Genomic DNA, 19,412 nt, shown 5'->3' with positions numbered 1-19,412 from the left:
TCTCATTCTGACAAATGAAGTCAGCTTTAGTAAGCAGACAATCAGATGTCGAATTAGAAGGCCTACCTGAATCTGCGGTGACATACTACTACTGACTTTGGGAAAGTCACTACACCTCCTTAATCCTCAGTTCCCACATCTCTGAAATGAAGATGATAAAACCCACCTCTCTGTCTCATGGCATGAGATGAAGATGAAAATAAAAATGAACAGATAGGAGTAGAAACACCTCACAGATTATAAAATATATCGTGATAATGAGGACTGAGCACTCAGCTTTGGGACAGGAGAGGTGGCTACTTGCTGCATGATCTTGGAGTAACTCCTTCACCCCTCTTGCTTCCACTGGACAACTCCACATGGAAGAGGGATGGCTGTAGAGCAGTGTGGATTCTCAAAGTGTGGTCCCTGCACCAGCAATGTCAGCATTACTGGGAACTTGCTACAAATACAAATTATCTGGTCTTATCCCAGACGTGCTGTGTCAGAAACTCAGAGTAGGGCCCAGCATGATTTTAATAAGCTCTTAAGGTTGTTCTGATGCTAAACTTTGAAAAGCCCTGATATAGGGCAGTTTTAAACATTAGTGTATATCAGAATTACTTGAAGAGCTGACAAACTGTACAGAGATCCAGTTTTCTTGATAGAGATAGGACCTGGGTCTTTGTATTTTTATAATGTTCTCCAGATGATTCTGATACCCACCAAAGTTTGAGAACCAGTGATCTAGAAACAAGGTCTTATTAAATCCAAGGGGCCAGTTCAAGCTTATTTAAAATCATCCACCTGAGCCACCAGGTCTGTTACCTCATACAGGAAAACCGAGACAAATTGGCTCCTGAAAGAAGTGTTTCTTCTTTTAATCAACTGGCCATAGTTTCAGCTGTGGATTTAAAAAGGTGAACACATCTGCTAAGCTACATTCCGTTTTTCTGGAGTGCTGATTCATATGGTAGCAAAAGCACTACCTTGATTCCTTTTGGAAACATCAGTATACATTACAAGTAATTTTAAAAAATATGCTTAGGTGTGGTAAAAATTCACAAATATAAATTGATTTTCAAAGGTTCAAATACATTTCTAGATGAAAGACCTATTTCTTCAAGGTTGGATTGCAAAAGGAAAACCTGGCTCTTCCTCCATGCCCCCCTAGCATCTTTGGGCAAACACTGGACCCTGGCTTGGCAATTCTTTGGTTTCAGCAATTCTGCCATGTCTTATGTCTCCCCTGTGCTTTGAAAGCTCTGTAGAGATGGGCTACTTCTCCCAGCATGGCTCCACAATACTTGGTTTTTATTAGGGCTTTCCCTACAGATGTCCACCTGATGAATCCTAGAGTCTCAGGGTTAGAATGGAATTTCAAGATAATCTGATCCTGAATTTCCTCTGTAACTCCTCCAGTGGTTGTCTGCCTCCTGCTTCTCCATCTCTGGTAGCAGGAGCCCATTACCTCCTTGGAGAAAATTATGCCATTGCTGGATAGTTTGTCTGATACAAAGTTCTTCCTGACTTAGATCTGGAATGCTTGGTGAATGAATGAGTTAAATAGCTTCTGTGTCCCAGCACTGCATCTCTTTGCTCAGAAAATGGGTCCACATTGGTTTACTAACAGATGTGGACTTAGAAAATTATATTTGGTCATGGATGTTTGATCAAGCTGCAAAATACTGGAGAAGTTTGAAATATTCTACACAGGAGTCTTGGGATGAAGGAATAGGATTTCATCTGTGCCTACTCCGCAAGTGGGACTGTAAAGCACAGCCAGTGTTGCAGAAGACTTGCCCACAGGCTCTACTTCCAATGGTTTGGGGCTCTGGATAAGTCCCTAGAGATGTTCAGAGTCAGCCAGTGCCTACATAAACTACCTGCTCATCTATTGGTTCATCCATTCCTTCGGTCAGTACTTGCCAAGCATCTCTAGGCATAGGCAGGAGATACACACCTCTAATTCTCTGCGAGAAGCTGTATAGAATATAGGCAGGTATAGATAGGATAGCAAGGGCTTTGGAGGCAGCTCTAGGCTTGAATTCCAGCCCTGTCATTTATCAGACCTGTTAGCAAAATATCTTACCTCTTCCTATCTTTTGGGATTATGTAATAGATTATGTACCTAAATTACATACCTATGTATTAGCTGAGATTATGTACCTAACTTATGTAATACAGTGCCTGCCAGAAACTAAGTTCTCCAAACTGCAGAGGTGGCATCTGAGCTGGGCCTTGGAGCTTTAGTTCCTTTCCACTTTGTCCTTCATCCCCCTTGCTCTCCTTCTAACACCAGAAGGTCCTTCTGTAAAGTTGTAAACTCTTACCCTTGAAGCAGAAAGGTGCCTTCAGGACAGGAGCTGGGTGGAGGTAGTGCTTTGTCTCGCTGGCTGGGTCTGCCTTGCGCAGCTGGGGGCAGCAACCTCATAGGCTTCTGCGGTGTTGTGCTTGGGAATCACACAGGCCAATCCAGGCTGGAATGCCCTGGGGCCAGTTTATTGCTTTGCTGATAGAACCACAGTGCCAGTGTCACCAAGGCCTGCTCCACAAACTTGTGTTTAAAACTGGATTGGGCTGCATTTGGTCTTGTGTTCTCCCAGAGAGCTCCTGCTGAGGGCTGTTTTGAGGTCAGGTGGGTGTATATGACAGATTTTATTCTTCCCACAGATCATTGAAAAACAAGCAGGGCACAGTCGGAGTAGGGTATTTCGAGAAGTGGAGACGCTGTATCAGTGTCAAGGAAACAAGTGAGTATAGGGGTACGTTATTGGCTTCTCTGTGGGGATGCTTAGCCACAGAAATGGAGGTTTTTTCTTACCATCTCCTGACGCCAGCATTTAGCTCTCACTCCTTCTCAACAACTGCATCTCCTTGTTTTTCAATGTTTAAAAAAGAAAGAGGAAAAGCAGAAGCAGCAACAAAGAAGCTATCTTCTGTTTAGACTGAAATGCTGTAAATATCAGCAATTCAGGCATGTTAGAAGAGTGAGCAGTCCGAATCAATGCCTGGAAACAAATGAGGTTTTCCTTCTTTCAAGTGCCTGTGGAGACTATATTGACTGGGAGTTGTCTAGTAGAAATCTTTCGGGACCTGCTTTAATTAAGTAAATGAAGATGATGAGACTATTAAAAATATTTGCTGCTGTTTTCTGCTCCTGCCATATTTACATCTGTGCAGCTACTAGTAAGGGTCCTGAAAGCTAGTCTAACACTCTTTGCTTGGTAACTGGGCCAAGGTAGTCTCTAACCCTTCTTAGTCGGCTCACCACTAGCTCCCAGTGAGTGGTTCTCCCACTGTGGCTTTAAATCAGGGTCACCTTTAAGGCTCTGCTTTCCCCTCCCTCCTTTCCCAGCAGGGTCAGTGGGGAGCCAGTGGCCCAGTATTGATGGCTTTGTCATTAAGCTTGGAGGATGGGGGCTGCTGTTGATTTAACTCCAGGCACTGCCTCTACAATCTTCTTTCAAATTAGGCCATTTGGCCATCTTATTTGGACGCCTTCACACTAGTAAAAGCTTGGTGTCTCCCAAAGTGGTCAGCATTTTTTTATGAGGGATGGATTTTTATTTTCAGCCCTGCAGCTTCTGAGTTGAGCATTAGAGACTCTACTTGGTTTATTTCTTTCTTCAAAAGAAAAAAGCCCCCAACACCCCCGATACGCAGGCTGGTGACTTCCCTACTGAGCTACAAGACGACCTTGTTGGCAGGGCACGTAATGCTCAGGCAGACAGAGAGTGCTCACCGGGGAAGGCCACAAGTGCTCCGGTGGTCAGGAACGCGGCTGTTTCATTAAGCAGCGCTTAGCAGTTAGGGTCTAGCGGTGCCCACGTTAGGCCCCAAGTCTATTTGACAGATGTTTCCATTTTCTCCAGGCAATGTAAATACTGCCCCGTGATTTATGGGCAAGAGGGAGGGCAAGTAATTATTTGCTGCTTGCCTCCAGGACACACACCTACTATTCAGTGTTATTAGCCGCAATTGCTTCCAGTCCGCTGCAGATTTTATTCAGTTTAATGTGACCGGGACTTTTTTATAACTCTACCTAGTGGGTTTTAGGGTTGGGGTTTGACAGCACAGACTTGGTGAAAACACCAGAGACTGAACATTATGGAAAGATAAGGTGACCTGAATCTTGCTAACACCATTGGCTACTTCTCAAACATGGGTCTTTAATAAGAATTCTCATTTCAAGTTGATTTCTACCCTGCTACAGGACATTGTGTATTTTTTTTTTCATTGTATTTTGTAAGTGGCCTTTAATATATAATACCTCCCCTTTTTTTTCCTTTCCTCCTATTTTTCCCTATTTAAGGAACATTTTGGAGCTGATTGAGTTCTTTGAAGATGACACAAGGTTTTACTTGGTCTTTGAGAAATTACAAGGAGGTACTTACTGTTGAGTATGTGTTTGGATTTCTGATTAAGACCCAGGGTGTTGATCATCCATCATGAATCCCAGAGACTTCTAAAATGAGCCAAGCTAATAAAAAGGATGAAGGACTTAAAACTGTCCTTGAATTGGGAGAAGGAAGGCCAGAGGGAAAGATGGTAATTAGCATTTTACAGAGTTTAGAATGTCACCTGTGTGGGCATTCTATGAATGCCTTCTCATTATGATAGGTCTCATATATAGATACATTTAATCATCAGTTTATCAGTCCATTGTTTTGACATGTTCACTATTCAACTAAATTCTTTATGGAGTGGAAGCTCTTGCATACATTGTGAAGTCTGGAATGGCTCACCAGAGAGGCAGGTCCCATTATTTAGGACACAGGCCCAGGATAGAGAAGAGGCCTGAGAAAGTACCATCCTTCTGATGGAAAGATGCCATTCTTGACCATCACTACTACTACCTTCACTCACACACATAATCACAGGAGGTATACTGAAGTTGCTTCTCTGACATAGAGAAGGGGATGGAGAAGCCCTTGCCCTCCCTGTCACTTGCCCAACCCTAGGACACATTTGCAAGGTGAAGGTTAGGGAGGATTTCTGGAGGTTAGGGAGGGCTACATGGAGGGGCTTTGATGGTTAAGGGGTCATGCATTCAAAGTCAACAAAGCTAACTTTAAGTCCAGCTCCATCACTTACTAGCTGTGTGAACTTGGACAAGTCACATAGCCTTTTGTATCTCATCTGTAAAATAGGGATTAATGATATCACCTACCTCCTTGGGTTACTGTGAAGATTAAATGTGATAATTCATGTGAAACGCTTAGCACGGTGAGTGACCTATAGGCACTAAGGGTTCAGTAAATGTTAGCTATTAATCTTATTTAAAAAATTGGGTATGCTGAGGGCTATCTTAGAAGTTTGCAGAATGTTATTCTCCACCTTCCCTTTTAAGAGATTTGGAAACAAGAGACTCACTACAGTAGAGGAAGCCTGAGAGCTAGCCAGGAGCCAATTTTCTGGGAATGTTCCCTAGCCCATTGGGATCCTTTGATTGTTTAATCTGGCGAGTGAAAGATCTTTCATCTCCCCATGCCAAAAACCAGCAATAAGAAGTACACATGTCATTTTTAGGACACAAAGATGATACCTTCAGTCCAGAAATACAGGCTTCCAGTAGTGAGTGTGTGTGCCACATGGAGCCAAGCCATATGTTCATGCCTGTGCCTGCCCTCACCCCACCCAACAACAGTAGGACTGTGAATTACATGTTTGAAATGTTAGATGCAGCTGGGGTCATCCATAACCATAGTGCTTAGAATGCAGCTCTACTGAGACTAGACCCCATGGATAACGAGAGCGTAGTTAATGACTTAGGGCAACCATTCCCCCAGCATTCAGACCACAAGTCCTACTGAGGGGAAGCCTGCATAAATTCTGAGGCCAAACTTACTGACTGAGCTCATGTCCTGAAGCCAGCACTCCCTGGTATGGGATCTTGAGCAAATTGCTTAACCATTCTTGGCTTTGGGTTCCCCAACTGTAACCTGGAGATAACTGTGGTTTGTATATTTTATACAGTTGTGGTGAGGCTAAGATAATTTATTTAAAGAGTATTACATAGTGCTTGGCCACAAGTAACTACTAACCATTGCCAAGAAAATAATAACAATAACAATAATAATAATAAACAGGAAAGGTTAGGGGAAAAATAAGTATTTCTTTTTTTTTAGATCATTACGTATCCCATAAGGGTATGGCATTGCCATTGGAAGGCTTGTGCTCTTGTTTGGACCTGAAATCAGATGGAGAAGAAGAAAAGTTCTACAGAGAGGCCCCTGACCCTGTGTGGATTCACTTCTAGTTCTTTTTGATTTCAGAAGCCAAATCTGTCCCAATGGCATTAATATTTTTTGGTCATTTAAATAGTTCTCCCTTCTGTGCTCATCATAGGTACAAAAGACAGAAGTCCTGTTCAGTCCCGTTTGGGGCTGGTTCCTCCTCTGTGCCAAGTACCACACGTAGTGCTGGACATTTAGTGATGCATGAGCCTGTGTCCCTACCCCAAACCTGTGAACACTTGGCCCAGGGAAGTTACTCTCACTAAAGCCTGAAGAGGCTTGTCTGTATGTCCCCTCTGCCTTCCAGGCTCCATCTTGGCCCACATCCAGAAGCGGAAGCACTTTAATGAGCGAGAAGCCAGCCGAGTGGTGCAGGATGTTGCCGCTGCTCTTGACTTCCTGCACACCAAAGGTGATCCGAGCCTTTGCCTTAGTGGGTGGGTGGGGCTGGCCAGTCTCTGGGGACAACAGCAGGTCAGGCAGAGAGCTGGGTCAAGAGCCGGGGCAGCTGGCAGGCCCACCTGGGGTGACGGGGCAAGCCAGGATGGCTCCTAGGCTTCTCATGTGGGCAGTGTGTAGATGTGGAGCTGTTAAAAAGGATAGGGATACAGGAGAAAGAGCAGAGAGGAAAAAGAATGTATTTCATGTTTAACGTGGTATGTGTGAGTGTGGATGTGGATGATGCCTTTTCCTTTCCTCATGAATGCAAAACTCGTGCATAATGTGAGCATTCTGGTATAAATATTTAGGTGCTATTCCTTCTAGTCTTTTAAAATACATCATCTGTATCTCTCTTCAAAATTGGCTCATAGTATATATATATAGTTTTATATCCAGTTCACAAAAATGGAAAATGCATTTTTCTATTAACATGGTACGTTTGAGGTATCTGTTGAAATAATGGTAAATAGCAGGTTGCTATTGCTTGAATTATACTTTGGTTTACAGTCCCTTATCTAGGACTGACTATTGAAGAACTTTTGTAGTATAGTAAATCTTTTTGCAAATTAACTGTTTTTACATTTCCATTTGTTTGACTATTACATACATTTTTTAAATTTACCTACCATCAATGCCATGAAAAAAATGAATTCTGGCTTTACCTTTTTCCAGCTATGTGCTCTCTTAGTAATAATACCACAGAGTTATGGCAAGAATTAAGATAGTTACATCATCAACAGTAGTTAACACTTACCGGCACTTGTGTGCTAGGCACTATTCTAAGCCTTTTATATATACTTACTCATATAATTGTGTGTATCTTATATATGTTACTTTTATATTTGTAGGAATATATATAAATAGGAATATTTATAAAATATATAAATTTTATATAAATATAAAATATATGTAATAGTTGGAGCATAGCACCTTGCACATAGTAGTTCTTCAATATTGTTACTTCCTCCACTTTTACCCCCACTGGCAGAAAGCATTTTTATTCTTAATATTAATTCCCTTAAACTAAAGCATTCTGCCTGGTGGAGGGTGGGGTGGGGTGGAGGGAGTAATTTGTGACTTAGCTCTGCTGCCTTTAGTATTATGGGTATTGGCCGGCCACACTGGCTGTGGGTGCGCAAGACCACCTGTAGGCATATCCCACATGTGTCACCAGTGCAGTGCAGACCCGTGTGGCACGGAAGGCTCAGGTTCACTGATTCCACTCGTCTCCTCCAATGGCCAAAGAGAGGTCCCCACACTGACAGTGCCCATGTTGGTGGCTGACTTGCACATATGATGAAAATCCCTAGAAGGGGGTGTCTGTACTTTCCTCAGCATGATGAATAGCAGTACTTCTGCTGCTGAAAGCTGGGCTGCATGGAGGTAACGCCTGCCTGACAAAAGATTTACAACTTCTCTCCAAGCTGCCTCTGTAGATTGCAAAACTGGGTCATGCTTTCTACACGATTCATACCTTAGAGGGGGGTAAATGTGGTTTTGTTTTTTACTTATTTATTTTTACAAGAATGCTCTAAAGGGGACAGAGGCTGTGATATCTTAGGACTTCTGAAGTGCTTGTTCACATCTAGCTGGCCAGCTGCCCCTGTGACTAGAAGTTGGAGGGGAAGAAAAACGATTTCCAGCTGAACTTGGCTGTTTTCTAAATAACTTCACGCTAGGAAGATGAATTGGGCAAGAATGGGTCAGCCTTGAAAGAAGTTCCATACTTTTAAATACTGGGCACACTGCAACTTAACCTCTGGGAAATGAACAGAAGCAGCTCAATGGCTGGTATGCTCACAGAGGCAGGCCCATTATTACAGCATGGCTCTCAGTTCTCAGGCTGGGGGACAATCGGGCCATCAGCACCTATTTGGAGAGCAAGGTGCCATGTGTGGCTCATGATCCTTCTGTGGGAACACTTGCTGTAATGGAAAATACCTTTCACTTTTAGTGTGGAGAGCTGTAGCCTGGCTCAATTTGTGCAGCTGGACTGAGTTGCTTTGGGTTCTCATTCAATTAGGTGACTGATGAAGTTACTTAGCCTGCTGGAGCTCAGGTTTTCCCTCTAGTGAAGTGCCTCAGGTGGGCTGGGCCCCTGCCTCTTACTGGGGAATCAAATGGCGGCCTGAGAAGATGATCATCAAGGGGGTTTTACAAAAGCAGATTCTGCTTTTCCCCATTTCCCTAGAATCCTCTGCTGCTCTCTAGTAATGAGCAGTAGCTGTTCAGCTCACTTGACTTTCCAGCCCTCTGTCTCTGTGCCATACATTCTACAGGAGGAAAGAGGAGTGGGTAGTTTCTGTGTGTCTGGTGAGAAGGCGGTTTTCCCTAGTTGCCTTCTTGGCCAGGCCAGCAGGTTTCAAACCCTTGTGGGGTAAGCTGCTATCTGTGATCTCCTTCAGGAGGTCTGGCCAAAATGCAGGGGAGGTATCTTTAAAACAGTATCCTCTGGCCAAAGCAGTCCTTGGGGTGCTTCTGGCAGGGCTGCCTTGGGCATGAAGAGCAAGTGAGAAGGGAATCACACAAGCTTCAGGAGATTTGTTAACTAACACTTGATCCTCTGAACACTTGGAGTCCCACTGAAGGAATCTTTTTTTTTTTAATCCACCACACAAGAAGAAATGAGTTTAGAGCAGTCCCAGCCCCCTGAGATGCTCTTAAACAAGGCACTAATTATTCCTGCATTACTGTTGCAAGCGTGGCCATTTGCAGAGGTCTTTGCTTCACATTAGGCTTCTTATTCTTGGTTGTCACTACAGTGCTGAGAGGTAGGCTGGCTGGGATTCATTTAGCCCTTATCCCTGCCAGACTGGTAAGGCTTTGCTTCAAAAAAACTTGCAGAATCCACTGTGTTTTTGGTTTGTGTCTCTGGCTACTTCTGTCTCCTGCAGCTCGTTGATTTTTTAATGTACCATAATTGGAAATTAATCTGTGAACAACAGCATTTGGAAAAAATTAATTGTGTGTGGAATGTTTGATAATTACATGCATATGTTAACCATTTCTTGGCTCTTTGTCATATCAGGCATTGCTCACCGCGATCTGAAGCCAGAAAATATATTGTGTGAATCTCCAGAAAAGGTACTTAGGCCCTGACTTGGGATGTTATAGTTTACCCTGATGTGGGGAAGCCACCCCTTGCTTTCAGTAGAAGTCGTTAACAGTTCTGTCAGCCTCAGGTACCAACTTGAATGGATTACTATGGACACATGAGAATGTTACACCTAATGCATAATGTTTCTACATTCCAAGTAGGGTTAATCCTTGTCCCCTCATTGCTCTTTAACAGCAGTGTATGTAAGTTGGCTTAAGACGGAGACATATATTTGTAAAATATATGAGACCTGTGCAAAATGAATGTTTTCTAGTCCAATACACTACCTACCTTTAAAGTAATTGATGTGAGTCATTAACAGCAGCTCTCAATTCAATCTTATGTGAAACAAATCTCTGCCTATAAATGATGTTTATGTTAATAGTATATATGCCAGCTGGTGTCCACCACTAGAAGTAATAATCAGGAAGGAAGTTCTTGAAAAGGGTTTTTGTTTCCATTTTTATTTCCAAAGGTGCCCATTAAAAAGAAAGCATTTATACTTGGTAATGAACAAATGCAACCTATTTAAAACATTACCTTAACTCAACCTATCACTCAGTGGAAGTGTTTGCATTTCGATAAGCATATATGAATTTGACAAATTCTGTGTTCATTAGGCCCAGGTGGTTTTGAGGGCCCATAGTCATAGCTCTGTGTGTATAAATGGGTATGTATGCATGAACACAACTGTCTTGGTTTGAATTAAGGGACAGCTCAAAAATAGGCTATGTGTGAATATGTGAGTCAGCCTGCTGCTTACAACTTTTTGAGGGAAATAGTAATGTTTTAGCTCAGATATGATCTTGTGATTCCCTGTCAATGGCTTGGCATGAAACTTCATAACATTATTATTATTATGATTATTAACAATAATTATAGTTGACACTTTTTAGAGCTTACATTGTGCCAAGAACTTATTTAGTATCTATAAAATGTTATGAGGAGTAGATATTATTATCATCTTCATTTTATAGATGAGGAAACTAAGACTAAGGAACTTGCCCAAAGTCCTATTATTATCTTCATTTTATGGATGAGGAAACTTAGACTAAAGAACTTGCGCAAGGTCACTCAGCTGGTAAGAGTATAGATTAAAACTAAGGTGGTCTGACCTCAGAACTCCATGGGTGCTGAGTTGCTCTGTTGAATACCTCTGATCTAAAGTGGCCTTCCCTATCCTTTGTTTCATTTCATCTTCATGGCACAGGTTTGTTGCCCCATTTTTCATAGCTGAGAAACTAAAATTAAGTTTTGACCAAGTATCAAAAGACATTATCAACAAAGTGAAAATACAACCCACAGAATAAGAGAAAATATTCACAAATCATATATCTGATAAGGGTTTAATATTCAAAAAAAATAAGGAACTTCTAAAACTCAAAGACAACAATCCAGTTTAAAAAATGGGCAAAGGACTTGAATAGACACTTCTCCAAACAAAGTATACAAATGGCTAATGAGCATATGAAAAGATGCTCAACATCCTTAGTCACTAGGGAAAGGCAAATCAAAACCACAATGAAATACCACCTCATACCTACCAGGATGGTTATAATTTTTTTTTTAAAAAAAAGGAAAGTAAGTATTGAGAATGTGGAGAAGTTAGAACCCATGTACATTGCTAATGAGACTGTAAAATGGTGCAGCCTCTGTGAAAAATTGTTTGGCAGTTCCTTAAAAAGCTAAAACATAGAATAACCATACCATTCAGAAATTTCACACCTATGTATATACCCAGCAGAAATGAAAACAGACTTGACCACCAGTGTTCATTGCAGCATTATGCACAATAGCCAAAAGCTGGGATCAACCCAAGTATACATCAACAAGTGAACAGATAAACAAAATGTGGTCAGTCCATGCAATGGAATATTGTTCAGCCATAAAACAGAATGAAGCTCTGATATATGCTGCAACATGGATAAACCTTGAAAACATTATGCTAAGTGAAATAAGCCAAACACAAAAGGACACATACTATGTGATTCCACTTACATGAAATATCGGGAATAGGCAAATTCATAGAGACAAAAAGTAGATTAGATGTCACTGCGGCTGGGGAGGGGGATAATAGGGAGCTATTGCTTACTAGTACCGAGTTTCTGTTTGGGATGATGATAAGTTTTGAAAACCGATACTGGCAATGGTTGCACAACAGTGTGAATGCATTTAATGCCAGTAAATGGCACACTTAAAATGGTTAAAATGGTGTATTTTGTGTTATATATATTTTATGACAATAAAGAGAGGGTAAGTGAAAAATAAAAGTAAGAATGTAAGAAAAGGAAGGGGTTGAAGGAGGAAGGAAAGAAGGAAAGAGAAGTCGAAAGACTTGTCCAGGCTTCCCTGGAAGGTCAGTGGCTGAGCTGGGACTCACAGGACCAGCATTTCTTCTTGCTCACTGTGCAGCTCGCATCATGCAGACCGTTCTCTGCGTGCATACAAACTGCCCTCCTGGATGGCTCCAAACACATGCTGTCTGTGGGCTCAGATGCAGCATCCAGTTCTGGTGGGCTTGGCTGCTGTGTCGATGCCACCTAGAGTGACCAGCCATCCCAGTTTGCTTGGGCCTGAGGGGTTTCCCAGAAAGCAGGACTTTTGGTGCTAACTGATGAGGTCCCAAGCAAGCGGACAAGTTGGTCACCCTGAGCCACCTGAGGTGGTCAAGGTTTTAGTCAAAATTCTTTGTCCTCCACTGAATGGGCTTCAAGGAGTCTTTCAGGAGTGCGTGCTAACTTCTGTAATGTCTGTGTGTTCTATACCATTGTTTGTGGTGAGAGTTCCAAAGGTTTGCTCTTGTTTTGTACTAAGTTCACAACAAGTATGACACCATGTAGTGCACACATTTTCTCTTAGCTGGGAAATAAGGAAAGGGCATGGTGCAGAGGATACCTTAGGATAAATCCTCAGGTGATTTCTAGTTAACCAAGGAGAATAAACATGACCTGAAAGATAAAACTGGGTTTCAGCATGGCAGCCACATAATTATAAGCCTATATGTTAATTTAGTCTCCTCATACCTGTTTGTTTTTCCTGTTCGTAGCCTTTTGCTTTCTGGTTTCCTTTTCAGGTGTCTCCAGTGAAAATCTGTGACTTTGACTTGGGCAGCGGGGTGAAACTGAACAACTCCTGTACCCCCATAACCACACCAGAGTTGACCACTCCAGTATGTATGGCTGGGCAAGCTATGCCACCTCCTTCTGGGCTCCTTTACGTTTGGCATGCCTCCTGGCCCAAGCTCTGGAGTCTGGAGCCACGGGGAGGGAAGGAAAACCAAATGTATCTCCCCAGCTTCTGGCTGCCTGAGTTGTCATTTGGCTCACTGCTTTGTATGGATGAGTTCTCTCACCCCAACCCAGGGCTAGTTGCTAATGAAACTGACATGAGGACTTTTAGTTTGGGTTGGGTCCTCTGCCAGTGCTAATACAAATTGTATGTATAAGAACAGGCTGAGCCCTGACTCCCAATCCAGGTAAAGTCAGGCACTACTCTGGGGCCTGCCGTTCGCATATGAGCAGACAGACAGCTCTGAGAGTCCCATGCTCACTGCCAGAGTCGTAGGACACCCACCATGGGATGGAGGACGGAGAGGGTGGAGAACTGAGAGGCTGGGGACTTTGCACATAGGATTGCTTGATTAAGTTACTCTGAGCTTCTCTCACTTCATGTTTCATGCCCCGATGGTGCTGCTGAGAGCTGTTTCTTCCTTATACGTCTCTTTTACATACTTGGTATACTATAATTATGATCCTTTTGAGATTTGCATGCTTCGTAACTGAATTTTCCTGATAACCTTTTTATAAGACCTGCATTTCAGTATGCCCATATCTTATTCCAAGCAACATTATTAGAAATGTTTCTGCATTAGCGTCTACTCCACTGAGCTACTTTGTTCGCGAAGTCATTAACTCTAATTGCCAATTACAAAGAAAATGTTCTTTCTCCACTTGCCACCTTCCCATCAAATTATTTGTGTGTGTTGGAGGGTGGGAGATTATCTCAATAAGACTGAAGTAATGAAGAGGGGAGCAAAAAGAATTTGTTTTATTGTTATCAGCAGTTTTCTATGCAAGGATGAGAGGAAGGAAGCCTGGAGTATTGTCCTAGGTTTGCCCTTGATGCGTCTGACCAAATCCGTGTCCCATTTTAGTCCTTGGTTGCCCCATCTATAAATGGGAGAAGCAGGACAATTGGGTTTGTTCTCAGAGCTCTCCTAACTTTGATGATCTGTTAATTCTAAATTCTCCCTTTAAGCTAGCAGGGAAGCTTGGCAGGATATCACTTGAAGAAATTTCTGTTGTATGGAGTTGGATCCCCACAGCTCTCCCTCTCAGGGCCATGGTCCTGGTACATTAAGTGACTGTTGATAGCTGAGGCAGGGAGAGATTCCTGGAGTTTCTTGAATAAGGGCATCTGCCTACTGGAGAAGGACCTAAGAAGATAAGAGGACAGCCTAGAACTGGTCATGTGGATTGTGAGGAATGACTGATAAGACAGTTTACAAATGTTGGCCTAGCTTTTCTGAGTGCCCTGGTATATCAGGCAAGCTGTCTGCTAACTTTCCTGACAACTTCTTGCTCTGCAGCACCATACTTTTGCTCAAGTCCCATTACATTCTGCTCTTTGCCATCTCTGCCTGTAACTAAACCTCTCTTCTCTGCCATTTTCCCCTTCCCAACCTTGGCTCCAACAGTGCGGCTCTGCAGAATACATGGCCCCAGAGGTGGTGGAGGTCTTCACAGATGAGGCCACTTTTTATGACAAGCGCTGTGACCTGTGGAGCTTGGGTGTGGTCCTCTACATCATGCTGAGTGGCTACCCGCCCTTTGTAGGTCACTGTGGGGCTGACTGTGGCTGGGACCGGGGAGAGGTCTGCAGGGTGTGCCAGGTGAGTGCAGCTTGTGCCTAGGGCCCGCGGAGGGTCAATGTGGTTGTGGGATGCCAAGCAGGACTGGGCTTGGGGATCATTCCTGATTAGAAGGCGGTTATACTGCCCTTCCTCCTCTGTCCAAGGGCAGCCACAGGTGAAATAGAGATAGGTACTTAGCCCAGCTAGGAGTTCAAGGGAGGATTGTTAGAGATCATACCTGAGCTTGGTCTTAAAGAATAACCCTTGCCACAGGGGAAGAGAGGCAAGCAATACAAGTAGAAGGAACAGCATAAGCAAAGACATGGAGGTTTGACACAACTGCATGTGTACCAGGAAAAAGAGTAGAAATAGAAGTTTAATGGTGGCAGGAGGTGAGACCTGAGAGGTTGCCAGGAGCCTGTTCATGGAGGGCCATGTAAGAAGGGCCAACGAATTTAGGCTTTGCTCTCTAGATTATGTCCCCCATGAAGCCCCCACCCAGCCCTCCAAGTAGCATAGCCATCCCTGCCCACCAAGGGCATTCTGTGTGGCTTGATGTTTTGGAGAGAGGAAAGTCTGAGAGGGGGACCTGGTCTGTGGTATACCCAGGCCATGAGCTGCAGCTGAAGTCAATTGGACATGAGTTGACGAGATCAGTGACAGGCACATCCTGCCCAACCCCTGTAGTGGGCCTCAGGAAGAATCTTCTTTACCTAGAACAAGCTGTTTGAGAGCATCCAGGAAGGCAAGTATGAGTTTCCTGACAAAGACTGGGCGCACATTTCCAACGAAGCCAAAGACCTCATCTCCAAGCTTCTGGTTCGAGATGCAAAGCAGAGACTGAGTGCTGCCCAAGTTCTGCAACACCCATGGGTGCAGGGGGTGAGTAACCCAGGGATGGGTGGCATTCCACCTCCTCAGGCCTGCAGCACGGCCCTGAGGGAGCTCTCATGCCAGCAAGTACTGAACAGCAGCCCAGGGGGCTTACTTCAGCTGGAGGGTAATTATCTGGCAGCTTTAATACCTGTGCATGTAACCTAGCCCCACACTGAGTCCCTTACTGGTCACTGGTTCTAACCTTGGCCACAGACTAAGCTCCTAACTGACCCATGTGTCTCTGGAGAGGCAGAGGCCTTTGGGGGCTTTGGCACACGCATCCCATTATTGGCAGAGGCACATAGCTCAGAAAGCAGCCTGGCGTTCACATTTGAGGCAGGTACACATCCCCTTACACAAAAGTATCATTAGCTGAGAGCACCCAGGAACAAGGCCTTGTTGCCCTGCTTGCTTTGTAGCTGCGCTTGGGGCACATAGGTTCTCTTCATGGTCCTGGGGGTCTGGGTGCATCTTGCCTAATGGCAAATGGTGGTATTTTCCCCAAACTAAGGACCGAAGTCTTCATTAGAAAATATTTTTAACCATCTTCCTTGGCTAGTCATGGTACCTGATTTCTGCCCCTCCAAGGGATCTGCCAGATCTCCTGTGATTTATTGTGTCTCCTTGGTCTGCCAGGTCCTAGCCAGCCTCAGTGGCCCTGCCAGTGGAAGGAAGCAACATTGACAGCCCTATGTTACAAGGGGATCCATTCCAAGAATATCTGAGTGGCTAATTCCAAGCCACCCAAGTGTTGCTATCTTTACTGAGCACCTACTACATGCCAGACACTGGCAATACTGGGATGAGTAAGACCCAGTCTCTGTCTTCCTGGGGACAGGGAGGTAAGGGAATAAATGACAGGACAGTGTAACAAAAGCTTATCAAAAGTGCTAGGGGCGCCAAAGGTGGAGGATCTACCTCTGCTTGGGACAAGCGGTAGGGAGGTGGCAGGGGAGAGGGACTGCTTCACAGGGGAAGCTGGGTCTTGGAACATGAATAGGCCTTTGCCAGGCAAGGAGAAGGGCTGTCCATGCAGGGGCAGTGGGGTTGGTGGCTGTGCTTTGCTTGCTCTCTCCTTGGTAGGTCTGACCCTGCAGGCAAGCATGGCCAAGCCTATGCTGGGCGCAGAGCCTCTGATAACCTACCCACTCTGTGTCGTCATGGATGGGGGCAGCTCTTGCAGGAGGGAGCAGTGCTTACCCACTCGTCTGTCCTTCCCATTCTAGCAAGCTCCAGAAAGGGGACTCCCCACGCCGCAAGTCCTCCAGAGGTAAATGCTACCACCACACCCAGCACCCCTCTTTCTTGGGCTTTGGCTTTTCCCTCAGGCTCTCAGCCATGCTGGGTTGGAGATGGGGTCAGGGAGCCCATCTTTAGGCTCAAGTATCCTCCTCTTGAACGGGCTTCCTGGACGCCTTTGCCCCACATCTCCTCCCCACTTTTCCCTCTAGAGTAGGGCTGTCTTCCACTGGGATGGCTTCCCCTGCCCTCCAGCACCTTTCAGGCCCCTCCCAGTGCAGTTTGTGTGAGAAAAGTGTGTTTTGCATATCCACTGGAATCCTAACTGGAAATCAGCATTTACAGCCCAAAGACAGACCTCATCTGTGGGTGATTCACACCAAGGTTTCCTTCTGCTGCTGGGAATTGATGCAAGTAACAGGAATGGAGAACTGTCAGGCAGTGGGACCAATTGTCATATATGCTACTAGACAAATAATAGTAATGCCACTGTGTAAACAATACCACATCACAGATATGGTGCAAAAGACTTTACATATATCCTAACCTTTATGATAAATCTACAAGAGAGGTGTTCCTATTATCCCATTTTGTGGATGAGAAAACTGAGTAATAAAGAGATCAAGTTAACTTCCTCAAGGCCACACAGTAGCCTTGGGTGTTTGACTCTAGTCCCTTTTAACATTAGATCATGTTCCCAAAGGGCCAGGACTAATGCACTGTGTGAACACCTAGAAACTGGAACCAACTTCACGTCCAGTTTCTAGGGGTTACACAGGGAAGTCTTACATCTTTATAGTCTCAGTTCATTTGAGCCAGAATGCTATGGCCCAGGTTGGGTTCTACCCGATTCTCTAGAGCTTCATCCAGATGCCCTGAGGCTCCAAAGCAAGCTCCACCTTAGATTTATTCAGAAAACCCCAAGTGCCAGTTATATGCTAGCCCTGAGCTGAGTTTTGGGAACACAGACACAAAGTCACGGTGCCTGCGCTTGGAGCTCCCTGCCCTTACAGGAAAGAGAGCTGTACAAGGGGGACTTTCACCTGGCATGGCCCTTCCCCTGGCAGAACTGTGTGCAGAGCAGTGGCAGCTCAGTGGAGGGTGCTGTGAATAGAAAGGGGCATTTGTCCCAACTCTTAAGTCCAAGGACTATAGGTTCAAAGCCATTCCCACCTCAGTGAGGTCAGATTGCAAACCCATGCAAGAACTACTTTGGAGAGAGCAGCCTGTGCAGGCTCAGAAAAACTGTGGGGGAGCCTAGAACTACAGTCACTGGATGGGTGTCAAGGAGCTGGCCTGGCTGATCCATTGAGTTGTGCCTCCCTCTTTTCTGTGCCCCATCCCTGTCCCTGCAGAAATAGCAGCACAATGGACCTGACGCTCTTTGCAGCTGAGGCCATTGCCCTTAACCGCCAGCTGTCTCAGCATGAGGAGAATGAACTGGTAGAGGAGTCAGAGGCACTGGCCAAGGGCCTCTGCTCTGTGAAGCTTTCCCCTCCCTCCAAGTCACGCCTGGCACGCCGGAGGGCGCTGGCCCAGGCAGGCCGCAGTGGAGATGCAGGAACGGGCCCAACACCCACAGCACTCTGACCCCCTCCAGTCACATCTTCCAGGCCATAGGCCTGTCCAGGCATTTCTCCCCCACTCCCCACCCCCGGAGAAACCTGTGAGGCCGAAGTCTGCAGAGCAGGCAGAGGGGTTTTACAGCTCCATCCAGGAAGGCCCTAAGGTCTCCACCCACGTCCCCCCATTTCCCAGAGTCCTCAAGGAAAAAGCTTTTTCCAAAGGGGTTGTCTTTGAGGAGGAAAGCAATCACTTGTCACTTTGCATAATCATCTGCAGCAGGGACATCTCTGCTGGGCTTTAGCCCACCTGCTCACCCTTCTGCCTATCCAGGATCCTTCCCACTCTCACAGGCAGGCAGCAATGGCGAACTGGGGCTCTAGCCTTCAGGGAGCCAGCCTTGAGAAGCATCCGATGACAGAGGCTCTTTCGTCTCTGTACCATCACCTGCCTCTGGCAGTGCTTCCGCCTTCCTCTGTCCTCTGGACGTCCTCCCCCTCGGCTGAGCAAAGCAGTCCCCTCAATTCAGGGGAGGGCAAGAAGCCTTCCACATTCAGGAAGCCAGATCAGTCTTCCAGTCTGCAGCACAGAGAAGCAAGCACATAATCTTTCTTTGCTGTGACCGAAATGTATCCCTCATTTATCATCCTCTGCCTTGTTGGGGATTGCTGCTAAAATCAGTATTATTTTGTTTTTTAAAATATTTGTTTTTTTTAACCATGCTCTCCCAGCAAAGATGGGACTTTAAATTCCCATTACAGACAAAGGATTTTTCAGAGTATGTCAGGCTCACTCTTCTTTCCTGAATCCATGCATTTGAAAGGTTTTAATCAGCTGTTTCTTATTACTCCAACTGGTTTTAAGCTGTAACCGTGAGACTGCTGGCCTGGTGGGGCGGGCAGCCCCAGTCAGGGCAGTTAGGAGTCACGTGCCTGATGTGGAGCCACTCGCAGCAGCGGGGCCCCTCCAGTCTGAGCACTGCCTGCTGCTGGAGACCATGAAGGCACGTCAGGCCAGACAGGCTGAGTTACCTGAAGAAAACCCATTTGTATAAGTCACACATTTATATAACACAAGGATGGTATTATACATCGTGCTTATTTTAATAAAGCTGTTTTAAATTCTA

The 19,412-nt window shown here is 44.9% G+C and overlaps 1 protein-coding gene across 16 annotated transcripts in view; it reads left to right on the top strand.

Moving 5' to 3' along the window:
- Nucleotides 1-19,412, top strand: part of LOC118916340 (MOB kinase activator 3C) — a 52,470-nt gene extending 33,058 nt beyond the window's left edge. For 15 of the 16 annotated variants that reach the window (XM_057500177.1, XM_036893310.2, XM_057500176.1 and 12 more), the window contains 9 exons: nucleotides 2,653-2,732; nucleotides 4,295-4,368; nucleotides 6,526-6,630; nucleotides 9,688-9,743; nucleotides 12,830-12,925; nucleotides 14,453-14,647; nucleotides 15,326-15,490; nucleotides 16,711-16,754; nucleotides 18,079-19,412. In XM_057500177.1, the coding sequence (XP_057356160.1) occupies nucleotides 2,653-2,732; nucleotides 4,295-4,368; nucleotides 6,526-6,630; nucleotides 9,688-9,743; nucleotides 12,830-12,925; nucleotides 14,453-14,647; nucleotides 15,326-15,490; nucleotides 16,711-16,754; nucleotides 18,079-18,313 (1,050 nt within the window). In that variant the 3' untranslated portion in view covers nucleotides 18,314-19,412. The remainder of the gene's footprint in view (nucleotides 1-2,652; nucleotides 2,733-4,294; nucleotides 4,369-6,525; nucleotides 6,631-9,687; nucleotides 9,744-12,829; nucleotides 12,926-14,452; nucleotides 14,648-15,325; nucleotides 15,491-16,710; nucleotides 16,755-18,078) is intronic. The other variant, XM_057500179.1, reaches the window with a different exon arrangement.

This window comes from Manis pentadactyla, chromosome 4, assembly GCF_030020395.1.
Source record: "Manis pentadactyla isolate mManPen7 chromosome 4, mManPen7.hap1, whole genome shotgun sequence".
In the NCBI taxonomy this organism is placed as follows: Eukaryota; Metazoa; Chordata; class Mammalia; order Pholidota; family Manidae; genus Manis; species Manis pentadactyla.
This window is presented reverse-complemented; position numbering and strand designations above follow the sequence as displayed.